Source organism: Suncus etruscus, chromosome 2 (assembly GCF_024139225.1).
Source record: "Suncus etruscus isolate mSunEtr1 chromosome 2, mSunEtr1.pri.cur, whole genome shotgun sequence".
NCBI classification, from domain to species: domain Eukaryota; kingdom Metazoa; phylum Chordata; class Mammalia; order Eulipotyphla; family Soricidae; genus Suncus; species Suncus etruscus.
Window position 1 is genome coordinate 65,997,567 of NC_064849.1, and position 13,056 is coordinate 66,010,622.

Sequence of the window (13,056 nt, forward strand, 5' to 3'; positions counted from 1 at the left end):
ACCAAAAAAAAAAAAAAAAAAAAAAAAAGGTCCTGTTGAAGGAGGTAATGGTTTTTTCCTAGCTTTTACATTGTATCAATAGTAACAGTCATAAGTCATTGGTCAGTTCTAAGTGCTAACAAAAAATTATCAGAGGCTTGAGCTATAGCACAGAGGTAGGTCATTTGCCTCGCATGCAGCCAAATCCAGGTCGAACCTTGGTTCAATCCCTGGTGTCCCATGTGGTCCCCCAAGCCAGGAGTGATTTCTTTTGTTGTTGTTATTGTTGTTGTTGATTTTGGGTCACACCCAGGCTACTCAAGGGTTACTGCTGGCTCTGCACTCAGAAATCGCTCCTGGCAGGCCCTGGGGACCATATGGGATTCAAACTATCCTCTGTTCTGGGTCTGCTGCCCACAAGGCAAATGCCCTACTACTGTGCTATCTCTCTGGCCTCAAGCTGGAGCGATTTCTGAGCACATAGCCAGGAGTAACTTCTGAGCATCACTGAGTGTGGCCCAAAAACGATAAAAAGAAAGAAAGGAGATTTGGGACATTGGTGATGGGAATGTTACACTGTTGAAGTGGGGGGGGAGTGTTCTTTACATGACTGAAACCCAACTACAATCATATTTGTAATCAAGGTGTTTAAATAAAGATATTAATAAAAAAAGAAGGAAGAAAGAGAGAAGAAAGGAAAAAGAAAGAAAGAAAGAAAGAGAAAGAAAGAAAGAGAGAGAAAAAGAAGAAAGAAAGAAAGAAAGAAGAGAAAGAAAGAAAGAAAGAAAGAAAGAAAGAAAGAAAGAAAGAAAGAAAGAAAGAAAGAAAGAAAGAAAGAAAGAAAGAAAGAAAGAAAGAAAGAAAGAAAGAAAGAAAGAAAGAAAGAAAAAGAAAAGAAAGAGAATTATCTTTAACAATCCTTTCTTTCCAGTTTCCAGTTTGGTGTGTTTAATACTACTGTAGGCCAGGCTAGAGAGAAAGTACAGGGGTTAAGGTAACTGACCCCAGTTGGATCCCCAGTATCAAATATGATCCCCAAGCATTGACAGGGGTGATGTCTGAGTAGAGCCAGGAAAGCTTTGAGCATCCTGGATTGTAGCCCACCCTGTTCCCAAAATAGTATTTATCTCCAGGATAAAGAATGTCCATTACCACCACCTTTATGAACTTCCTGGGCCATAAACGGGATGATTGAAACCTACCAAACTGGATTCTATTTGCACTTGTTTAGGCAAGAGATCTCAAATTCATTACATTCATGTTTTACTTCACATTAAATTATTATCACTTAAGTTAGATGTACAAACATCTGAAACAATTTAAAGATGTTGAAATTTGAACAGATTTCAAATTAGATTATTTTAAAAATTAATTCATCCAATTTTTCCCTCCCAGCTTTCTCACATTGTCAGGAAAGGCCAGAGGCGATTCAAAATCCTTTCATTTCCCATGACTCATGCCCTCCCATGGAGATTTGTGCTATATATTCCCTGCTTTGTTGGTCTTTTGTTGAAAATCCTTTTACATCACTACCCCCCAACACACACACTTTTTTTTTCTGCTGAGGTTTTCAATTTGCTCTATCTTGAACTAGCTGAAGGAGAAGGGATTGAACTCCCAACCTTTGAAACCTCTTAATACTTTGCTGAGTGATTAAGAATGCTGTTTGGACTTTGCCTCATTTGGAAATGCCTTTACTAATTCAACCAAGCCCATTTTAAAGAACTGAATACTTATTTTCCTTAAAATTCAAACTTTTTTGGACTATTTTTCCTCAGTCACACATTCTTTTTTTTGGGGGGGCACACCCGGTGACGCTCAGGGGTTACTCCTGACTATGTGCTCAGAAATCGCTCCTGGCTTGGGGGACCATATGGGATGCCAGGGGATGAAACCATGGTTCGTCCTAGGCTAGTGCAGGCAAGTCAGACACCTTACCACTTGCACCACCGCTCCAGCAACACATTTTTTTTCTTTTTTCCAGTGACACATTCTCTCTCTCTTTCTTTGTTTTTGTTTTGGGGCTGCATCCGATGGTGCTCAGAGGTTACTCTTGGCTCTGTGATCAGGAATTACTTCTTGTGGTGTTGCTCAAGGGACCATATGGGGTGTCTGAGATGGAACCAGGGTTGGCTGCATGCAAGGCAAACTCCCTAGCCACTATCCTACTGCTCTGACCCCTTCAGTAACACATTCTTATATATGTGTATGTATATCCATTACACATGGATATACACCCAATATATGAAGATATACATATATGCATATAGTGATATATACAGTATCTAAACCCTCCAAGTGAAGGCCAAAGTTTTGTAATTATTAGTGGTTAATTAAGAACTTTTGTAGACCCACTTATTTATTTATTGTTTTGGGGCCCATACCTGGCAGCGCTCAGAGGTTACTCCTGGATATGCTCAGAAATTCCTTCTGGTAGGCTTGGGGGACCATATGGGATCCGGGAACTCAACCCGGGTTTATCCCTGGTTAGCTGCATGCAAGGCAAATGCTCTACTGCTGTGCTGTCACTCCGGTCCTGTAGACCCACTTTAAAAGAAAATTTTTTGGGAGAGACCATATTCTCACATGCTCAAGGCTTACCCCTGGCTCTGCATTCACTCCTTGAAACCTTAAGGTTTCAGTGGATATATTTCAGTGGATAAGATGGAATGCTGGAGATGGAACTTGGGCAAATAACCTACTCGATGTACTATCACTCTAGCTAGCCCATAAGATTTTTCCCCCTTTGGTTTTTTGGGTTCACACCAGCTGTGCTCAGGGGACCATTTCAGGTGCCAAAGATTTAAGCACGTGGACTCCTGAAAGGCAAGTACTCGCTTCACTGTAATATTGCCTGACCCTTAAAATAATTTTGGTACACTTGAAAATACAGGTAAAAAGTAATTATATTTTCTCTCCTCCCCCTTTTAGGACACAAGTGGTTATTCCTGGCTCTACATTTAGAAATCACTACTGGGTAGGTGGGTGTGGGTCTGCAAGACTAGAACCCAAGTTGACTGTGTGAAAAGCTTGCCTTACCCAAAGCACTAGCTCTCCGACCTCTGTAATTCTTTTCTTTTGGGGGAATACACCCAGCTGTGCACTGGGGTGGGGGTGGGGGTGCAGTCACGGGTCCAGAACGGAATCCCTTCCTCCTGCGTGCAAAACATGTGATCCAGCCGGTTGAACTATCTATCTCTCTGGCCCCAAAGTTAATTTTATTTGAGTCATACATAGTGTTGTCTTTTCCCTTGCTTCCTGTCTCCTCAACCCAAACCCTTTATAATTATAAATGGACATCATGCCGTAAGGCAAAAATCTGGGGGTGAAATTCTTCAGGTAAGCCAACTACACAGTGTGAGTAGTTCTCTTAACAATCTGCTTCAGGATCAGAGACATCCCGGTTACTCCCCACCCACCCCTTGTCCTGTGCCTTTGAAATCACTTTGAAAGGCAAAAAATACTAGATGCCATGCAAGAAGGCCCCGGTCTATCGAATTATGTGTCCTTTCCTCGGGACAGGGTGGGAGTGCCTCCTTTTTAGGACTCGGTGAGCTGTAACTAGGAGCCCTGAACCACCCCACCTCCGCGGTGGGTCTACACTCTGCAGCTCCCAATTGTTGCCAATGAACCGTTTTTCCATTCTCCTCGGTTCTTTCTGTTCCCTCCTCCACCCCAACGTGGGTTTCCACCGACTTCTCTTTTTTGTCTTCCTTCCTGGACCACACCCAAGGATGCTCGAGGCTCATTCTCAAGCACGATCAGGGCTCATTCGCGGTGGGGCTTGGAAGAACCGTCTAGGGTGCCTGGGATCGAGCCCAGATCAGGCTGTCTGCACAGAAAGCGCCCTGTGCGCTTCGGCCCTGGTCCACCTACTTGCAGAAACTCGAAGCAGCAGCCTCGAGTTTCCAAAGTTCCACGGTCAGGTATGCTGAAACGATGCCGACCTGAATGTGCTTAAACAGCTCGCTAGGATCTCGGGGTGGCCTGGAGGTCCGCGCCCCTTCTGCCCCCAACTCCCAAGTGCTTAGCAAACCGGGGGACGCTCGCCCAGCGCTTGGAACACCCGGAGCGGCGGGCAGGCCCGGCTCCGACTTCCCCTTCCTTACCGGGCGCTAGAGCTGATCGCCCCCAGAAATCTCTCCACCCAGCGGCTCCTTGTGGTCCTCTGGGGGCCACGCACAGGCGGCCGAGCCCGGCAGAGGGAGGGGACGCGCTGGCGGGGCGGAGCCACTGCGCGCACTTATGAGCCGGGCGGGCCCGGGAGGCGCGATCGGCCTTGCGGCAGCGTCTCGGCAAGGTCCAGCCAACCTGCCACGGGCAGCCCCGAGCACCGGGTGGCCAGCACCGGGTCGCCGGCCGAGACGCAAAACGCAGGGGCAGGGACACGGCCACCCGCGCACAGAAAAGCCAGCGCCGTGCGCACCCCGATCTGCTGCTTCGTGGCTGCTTTCCCTGGAACGGGGGTGAGCGCTCGGGGCTTGTCTGGTCTCCCCCAGGCACGAGAGAAAAACTATTCTCAACCTCAAGCCCTAAAGACGAGGCGCAGGGGAGGTAAAAAAAAACAAAAAACAAAAGACCGTCTCTTTTCTTGGGGAGGGGGTGTGGGGTTGCTAAGGGAACCCCAGATTCTGGAAGCGTCTGCCATCAGCCCACTGCTTGGCTGCACATTGCAGAACCATCAGATTTCTGAAGATCCACATTTCTAGGTGGGAGAATTTCCAGCCCGCCCTAAGCTGGTAGAATTTCTATTTTTATACCCACATATCCGCCGGGTCTCCCCCAGACTCGGCTTGTTGTTCGCTACTACACTTTTACTTGTTTGTAAGCACAAGTTGCAAGAAAGTGGCATTCTTGCAGGAGGATTATTTGCCTTTTTCTTTTTTTTTTCTCCTCCAAGTGGGTCGTACCTGACTTCGCTAAAAAAGGACGTTTTAACTGTCTAAGGCTGTCTCCAAAGATCCTTGCAACCAGACACGTTTAGAACGATATCCCTTTGGGGAGGCTGAAATCCGGCTGAGAAAGATGGAAAAGGGCGCCAGACAGCGCAGCCACGCCGAGAAGAGCAAGCCAGGTGCAGGCGACCCGGAGCCCGATGCTGACTCGGGCTCTGGAGGAGGCGGGGTAGCCCTGAAGAAGGAGATCGGATTGGTCAGTGCTTGTGGCATCATTGTAGGTAAGTCTGATCCCGTCTCACACTTCCCGCAGGTGGTGACCCCTGGGGAGCACTTGTCTGTCCCATTTCCCTAGAACCCGAGCATCACTCGGATGTAGGGCTCTAGCTTGGAATCTGACTGAGAATTCCTGCCCAGGGTTCATAGGAGAAGCATATAGGGGTCTCCCGGGTGGTAGGTAGATGGGCCCCTTTGCCTGGGAGCAGATGAGTCTCTGCTCCCTTCTGGAAGGTTTTAATTCAGTAGGCTTAAGGTGAGGCTGGGAAGCCTAGAAAAAAAACTTGGGAAGGGGACGGACCACACCCTGCTGTGCTCTAGTCACTTTCTCCCTCCTCTCTCCCTCTCTTTCTCTTCCTCCCTTTCTCCCACTCTCCCTCCCTCTCTTTTTCTCTCCCTCCTATCCTCTCTAATTTTTGGGCCATACCTGGTGGCCTCAGGTGTTACTCCTGTCCTCAGGAATCACTCCTGGCTGGCTCAGGGGACCATATGAGATGCAGGGGATTGAACTCAGGTCGGCCACTTGCAAGGCAAATGCCCACCCTGTTGTGCTATCACGCAGGCTCCTAGGCTTTATCTTGGCTCTACTCAGGGTCACTTCTGGTCAAGGTGCCATATGTGGTCTGGTGTCGAACTGGATCAAGTGCCTTACATACGGTAATGTTCTCCAAACTATTTATAAGAACTTTTATTATTGTGAGGCTACCTGTGGTGGCACTCATAGACAAGGAGTGTGGCCATCAAACACATGGCCTTATACACATGTACTGTACCACGGAGCCTACCAGTAGAGAACTTATTATTTTTTGTTTGTTTGTTTGTTTGTTTGGGGGGCCACACCTGGCAGCACTCAGGAGTTACTTATAGCTCTGTGCTCAGAAATCACAACTGGCAGGCTTGGGACCATATGGGATGCCAGGGATCAAACCAGGTCCATCCTGGGTCTTCTGTGTGCAAGGCAAACACCCTGCAGCTGTGCTATCGCTACAGCCTCTCAGTAGAGAACTTCTATTTAGTTAGTTAGAATGTTAGTTATTAAAATTTTTTTGTTTGTTTTGTTTTTGAGCCACACCCCGCAACCTTCAGAGGTTATGCCTGGCTCTGTGCTCAGAAATTACTCCTGGCAGGCTCAGGGGATCTTTTGGGACGCTGGGGATCGAACTTGGGTCAACCACATGCAAGCAAGGGCCTTGCCCTACCAGTTGTGCTGTTGCTCCTCCCCGCCCCCCCAATACTATTTCCAGAACCTACACTTTCTTTTCTTTGGTTTTTGGGCCGCACTGTCACTCCGTCAGTGCTCAGGGCTTGTTCTTGGCTCTGTGTTCAGAGATCACTGCTGGCAGACTCTGGGGACTATGTGGGGTACTAAGGATTGAATTTGGGTCAGCCACATGCAAAGCAAGCACCTTAAACTCTGTACTGTCCTCAGTCCCAGAAGCTGAATTCTCTTTTCTTGAGGGAATTGATTATTCCCAGCAGTATTCAAGGCTTACTTCTGGCACTGTTTTCAGGAATAATTGCTGGTAAGCTCAAGTGACCATATGGAATGCCTGATATGGAACTCAGGTTAGCCACGTGCAAGATCTACCCTATTATTATACTATCACTCTGGCCCAGAAGGACCTGGCTTTTAATTTAATTTTTATTTTTTGATTTGGGCCACACCTGGCAATGCATGTGGGTTATTTCTGGTTCTGTGCTTAGGAATCATTCCTGGTTCTGCTTGGAGGACCATTTAGGATGGTAGGGCTCAAACCCCAGTAGGTCATATGCAAGGTAAGCTGCTGTTATCTCAGCCTCCCAAAACAAACTTTTAACAAGATATTTTGTTTTGGTTTGGTTTTTGGCCTACACCCTGAGGCGCTCAGGCCTTATCCTGGCTTTTCGCTCAGAAGTCACTCTGGACAGACTTAGGGCACCATATGGAATGCTAGGAATTGAACTTGGGTTGGCCATGTGCAAGGCAAATGCCCTACCCACTGTGCTCTGCCCCATGACCCCTGAACTTTTAACGTTTTTGTGCAGTTGTCTCCACCAGACTGTACATGGGCTTTGGAGACATATTTAGATATTTTTTGATGCTTTGTGCCAAATAAACTCATGGACTTAGGGGATGTGTAATAGTAAAAATAGCTCCAAATGCCTTACACTTCTAGAGCTATTTCATCTTTGCAGCACTTTACCATTGTGAAGTATGAGAGTGATTATTCCCACTTCACAGATGAGAAAATAAGTTACAGAGGATACATTGAACCTTTATTTAAATGTGTAGCTTATCTAGTGCAATCCATCTTTTTTTGGGGGGGTCACACTCTGCGGCACTCAGGGGTCACTCCTGGCTCTGTTCTCAGAAATCTCTCCTGGCAGGCTCGGGGACCATATGAGATGCCAGGATTCGAACCACTGTCTGTCCTGGATTGGTTGCATGCAAGGCAAATGCCCTACTGCTGTGCTATCTCTCTGGCCTACAATCTACCATCTTTTTTTTTTTTTTTAGTTTTTTTGTGGGGGCCACACCCAGATGCTGGGATTCGAACCACCCTCTGTCCTGGATTGGCTGCATGCAAGGCAAATGCCTTACCACTGAGCTATTTCTCCAGCCCACACATAATCCACCACCTTAACATCCAGAGAAGAGCAGGCTCAGTAGTGAACTTGGACTAAATAGAATAGGCTTAAGGAGTTGGGTAGGAGGTCCTCAGAGTTTGGGGTTTAAAACACTTGCCTTGCATTGAAACAATACTGGTTTGATCCCAGGCACTATATGATCCACCAAACACTTCCCAGGTGTGGCACAAAACACACACTGCTGGAAAAAAAATAGAAGGAACTATTGGGTAATATGTGTCCTGTTGGGGCCGGAGAGATAGCATAGAGTGTTTGCCTTTCATGCAGAAGGTCATTGGTTCAAATCCAGGCTTCCTATATAGTCCACCCAAGCCTGCCAGAAGCAATTTCTGAGCCTGGAGCCAGGAGTAACCCCTGAGCGCTGCCAGGTGTGACTCCCCCCAAAAAAAATGTGTCCTGTCTTCTCTGAGTATCTGGGTGGGTCACCTCTAACCCCCCTTCATTGCACTCTGCACAGTGCAAAGAGCCTAAGATGTATAGCATTATCTATTTAGTTAATTTTATTTGGGGCCCACAGCAGCTTTATACTTAGTATAAAGAACTCTTGGTAGAACCCAGAGGACCATGTAGTGCTGGAGATCAAACCTGTTCTCCTGCATGTAAATGTCCTGGAGATGACTGGGCCATGCACATGACTGTCCTTACTTAAGGTTGAGGTGTCGTCTTGCATCTGTTCTACAGGGCCTTGCCGTCTTGCCAGAGAAAAGGATGTGGGATTGTAGGGCAAGGTTTGGGCCTCCAGTGCTCCTTTTGAAGGATGGCTATTTGTGGTTAGAACTCAGAAACTAGTTTCTCTGGATATTCTTGTGGTCCATGCTGCTGTGATGCTTTTGCACCTAAAGTAATGGTGAAAATACCCTAAATCAAATGTCAGTGTTAAGATAATCTTCTTCAGCTTTGTGATTATGTTATTTCCACCATTTTATTTTCTTTTCTCTTTTTTGTTTGTTTGTTTGTTTGTTTTTGGGCTACACTCAGTGGCACTCAGGGGTTACTTCTGGCTCTACATTCAGAAATCATTCCTGGCTGGGTCAGGGGACCACATGGGATACCAGGAATCGAACCTGGGTTTGTTCCAGGTCGGCAGCATGCAAAGCAAATGCCTTACCCCTGTGCTATCACTCCAGCTCCCAATTTTTTTTTCTTTAGTGTTTTTGCTTTTGGGCCACACCTGGCGTTGCTCAGGGGACCCTTTGAGATACCAAGGATCGAACCCAGGCTGGCTGCATGCAAGGCAAATACCCTCCTTGCTGTGCTATTGCTGTGGCCTATTCCCACCTTTTCAAAATGGAATTCCATTTTATTTAATACTCTGACGCAAGATGTCTTTCCAGGGATCTTTATGAAAAAGGTACCATTGGAGTTAGAGATGACTCATGCAGGAGGTCTGGGTTTGATCCTGGCACTGCACAGTTTCCTGAGCACTTCAGGGTGTGGTCTAAAAGAAAAATGCAAGAGGTAACACTATTAAAAAAATAATCATGGGGCCGGGCGGTGGCGCTCGAGGTAAGGTGCCTGCCTTACCTGCGCTAGCCTAGGAGACGGACCGCGGTTCGATCCCCCGGCGTCCCATATGGTCCCCCAAGCCAGGAGCGACTTCTGAGCGCATAGCCAGGAGTAACCCCTGAGCGTCACCGGGTGTGGCCCAAAAAAAAAAAATAATCATGCTCTGAATCTCTCAGCATCTTTTCTTGGCTTCTTTTTTTTAATCACAATTATTCTAAAAAATGAGATCAGCAAAGTACTCGATATGTATAGCACATGCCAATTAAAGGTCTAAAAATAGTCCAGAGCCTGTTAACTCCTTCACCAGTGTGACTGATAGGATTAAGCATTTTCCTCCCTTTGGGAGGCTCTGCTTCAAACACAGATGTGCACACCCACATGTACAAGCAACAGTCAAACTGCCTTCCTGCCTCAACCTTACTCATTTCCCCATATATATGCACAGGTACTCAAGAGTAGAGTACTTTAGATACAAGAGTGGTTGTTTTTTGTCTGGAACATCTTTTATATGTGAGTATAATTTTAGATGGTTGATTTTTTCTATTGATTTGTCCATAACCCTATGAATGGCATTTCACAGGAATGCCAGTGTTTCCCTATGATGGTATTACAAAAATAAGAATAACAACTCTGGTACTTTATGTAAAATATGCAATGTCATCTTCCAAAATAGGAACACTATAATAAATAGGTACTATTTTACCACCATTTACTCTAGAATGAGGTACAGATTTCCTCTTTAGGATCATATGGAGGGTGGAAATCATTTTGATTCACCTCCTACGTGAATATGGAGCTGCTCTTGTGCTGTGCTGTTGCCCTATCAGCTATTCAAAAATACCTCCTCCAGAGTGGTTTCTAATTTTTGTTTTGTTTTTTGGGCCCCATCGAGTGACACTCAGGGGTTACTTCTGGCTATTAGCCCAGAAATTGTTCCTACCTTGGGAGACCATATGGGATGCTGGGGATCCAACTGAGGTCCGTCCTGGGTCAGCTTCATGCAAGGCAAACGCCATACCACTATGCTATCATTCCGGCCCTCAGAGTGGTCTCTAAGTGGAGGACAATCATGCAAGATTTTTTAGATCTCAAAAAAAAAAGATTTTTTAGATCTAAGTAAAAATGTTATTTCCATACAGAATTTAGTGATTAGGTATTCAATGTCAACACTATAGAAGGAGAATAAATAGACAAGAGAAAAGAAATTCCCAAAGTGAATCAGGTGATATGCTATGGAAAATAGCAGTTCCCTTTGACCCTAATCCATCTCATGCCCAATTGATTTAGAAGAGTAAATTTTTTTTGTTTATGTTTTTTTTTTGTTTTTGTTTTTGGGCCACACTGGCGGTGCTCAGGGGTTACTCCTGGCTTTCTGCTCAGAAATAGCTCCTGGCAGGCACAGAGGACCATATGGGACACCGGGATTCGAACCAACCACCTTTGGTCCTGGATCGGCTGCTTGCAAGGCAAACGCCGCTGTGCTATCTCTCCGGGCCCTAGAAGAGTAAATTTTTTTGTTTTGTTTTTGTTTTGTTTTGGGGCCACACCTGGTGATGATACTCCTGGCTGTGCACTCAAAAATCACTCCTGGTGGGCTGGGCGGTGGCGCTAGAGGTAAGGTGCCTGCCTTGCCTGCGCTAGCCTTGGATGGACAGCGGTTCGATCCCCCGGTTTCCCATATGGTCCCCCAAGCCAGGAGCGACTTCTGAGCGCATAGCCAGGAGTAACCCCTGAGCGTCACCGGGTGTGGCCCAAAAACCAAAAAAAAAAAATCACTCCTGGTTTGGGGGACCATATGGGACGCTGGGGATCAAACCGAGGTCCATCCTGGGTCAACCGCGTGCAAGGCAAGCACCCTATGCTGCGCTCTCTCTGGCCCTGGAAGAATAAATTAACTTTCATACCAACTTATAATTTAATCAACCTCATTGGTGATATCAACTAGGAGTAAGAGAATAGCAGGTGTCGAACAAATATGAAATGAAGATTTGTATCTTAGAATTACTTATACTCAGGACCAGAGAGATAGCATGGAGGTAAGGTGTTTGCCTTGCATACAGAAGGTCAGTGGTGTGAATCCCAGCGTCCCATATGGTCCCCTGAGCGATTTCTGAGCATAGAGCAGGAGTAACCCCTGAGCGCTGCCAGGTTTGACCCCCCCCCCCCAAAAAAAAAAGAAAAAAGAATTATACTCTGGGGAAATTATTTTGTGTACATTAAATATAGTAGGAATTATGGGGCCAAAAAGATGACTCAATAGATTGAGTGCCTACTTTGCATGTGGGAGCCCCAAGTTTAATCCTTGCACCTCAAGATCATCCAGATACAGAGCAAGATACTTTGATTAAATCTTAAAAGGTTTGGGGAGAGGCCAGAGAGATAGCACAGCGGTGTTTGCCTTGCAAGCAGCTGACCCAGGACCTAAGGTGGTTGGTTGGTTCAAATCCCGGCATCCCATACAGTTCCCGTGCCTGCCAGGAGCTATTTCTGAGCAGATAGCCTGGAGTAACCCCTGAGCACTGCCAGGTGTGGCCCAAAAACCAAAAACAAAAGAAAAAAAAAAGGTATGGGGAAAGATGGAATTGAGATGACTTTGAGATTTTAGTAGGTAAAAAATAATGATTTGAAGGTGAAGATAATGGATGACTAAAAGCAGAAAGGCAGGATGAAGGGATTTACCAAAGTGTTAAACCTTCCGAAGCAAACAGTGTCTTCTCTATTTCTGAATCTTTAGTGATTAGCAGACACAGTACTTACTTTTTTGTTTGTTTGTATGTTTGTTTGGTTTTTGGGCCACACCCGGTGATGCTCAGAGGTTACTTCTGGCTATCTACTCAGAAATAGCTCCTGGCAGGCACGGAGGACCATATGGGATGCCGGGATTTGAACCAACCACCTTTGGTCCTGGGACGGCTGCTTGCAAGGCAAACACCACTGTGCTATCTTTCCGGCCCCACAGTACTTACTTTGTACATACAATTACTCAGATGATTGTTGAGTTGAATTTGCTTCTATACAAATATCTAAAGAGAGTAATCAAAAGAAGTGTCTGTCGAAAAGACTATAAGGAATCAACTTGAAAAATCTTAGTTAGGTGCTCGCTTTGGCAGCACATATACTAAAATTGGAACGATACAGAGAAGATTAGCATGGCCCCTTCGCGAGGATGACACGCAAATTCGTGAAGCGTTCCATATTTAAAAAAAAAATCTTAGTTAGGACTAATAATTTTTTTTTATATTTGGACAACACCCAGTGGTGCTCATAGGTTACTCCTGGCTCTGAACTCAGAAATCGCTCCTGGCAGGTTTGAGGGACCACATAGGATGTCAGGGATCGAACCCAGGTCTGCTGGTGTGCAAGGCAAATGCCCTATCCACTGTGCTGTAACTCCAGCCTCAAGGAATAATAATTTCATCAAACTTTGTCAAGTCCATTTTAAATTTTTAGGTAAAAGGAAATATACTCAGCAGTGCACAGGACTTACCCCTGGCTCTGTGCTTAGGGGATTACTCCTGGCAGGCAGACCATATGGGTACTGGAGATTGAACCTAGACTGGCACAGGAAAGGCAAGTGCCCTACCTGCTGTGCTGTGGTTTTGCCCCCACCCTTGTTTAAATATTTTTATTATTGTTTTTTGTTGTTGTTTTTGTTTCATTTTATTTTGTGTTTGTTTCTTTTTTTTTTTTTTTTGGTTTGCTTTTTGGGTCACACCCAGCAGTGCTCAGCTCAGGGGTTACTCCTAGCTCTGTGCTCAGAAACCACCCCCTG

At 45.9% G+C, this 13,056-nt stretch overlaps 1 protein-coding gene and 1 non-coding gene across 2 annotated transcripts in view; both read left to right on the forward strand.

Moving 5' to 3' along the window:
* Positions 1–4,278: 4,278 nt before the first annotated feature.
* Positions 4,279–13,056, forward strand: part of SLC7A8 (solute carrier family 7 member 8) — a 73,970-nt gene continuing 65,192 nt past the window's right edge. Inside the window, 2 exon segments of the mRNA XM_049768734.1 lie at positions 4,279–4,533; positions 4,927–5,155. Coding sequence (XP_049624691.1) covers positions 5,005–5,155 — 151 coding nt within the window. The 5' untranslated portion in view covers positions 4,279–4,533; positions 4,927–5,004.
* On the forward strand, positions 12,379–12,485 carry LOC126003159 (U6 spliceosomal RNA). The gene has a single exon (XR_007493696.1). It is a non-coding gene; the product is annotated as a U6 spliceosomal RNA (small nuclear RNA).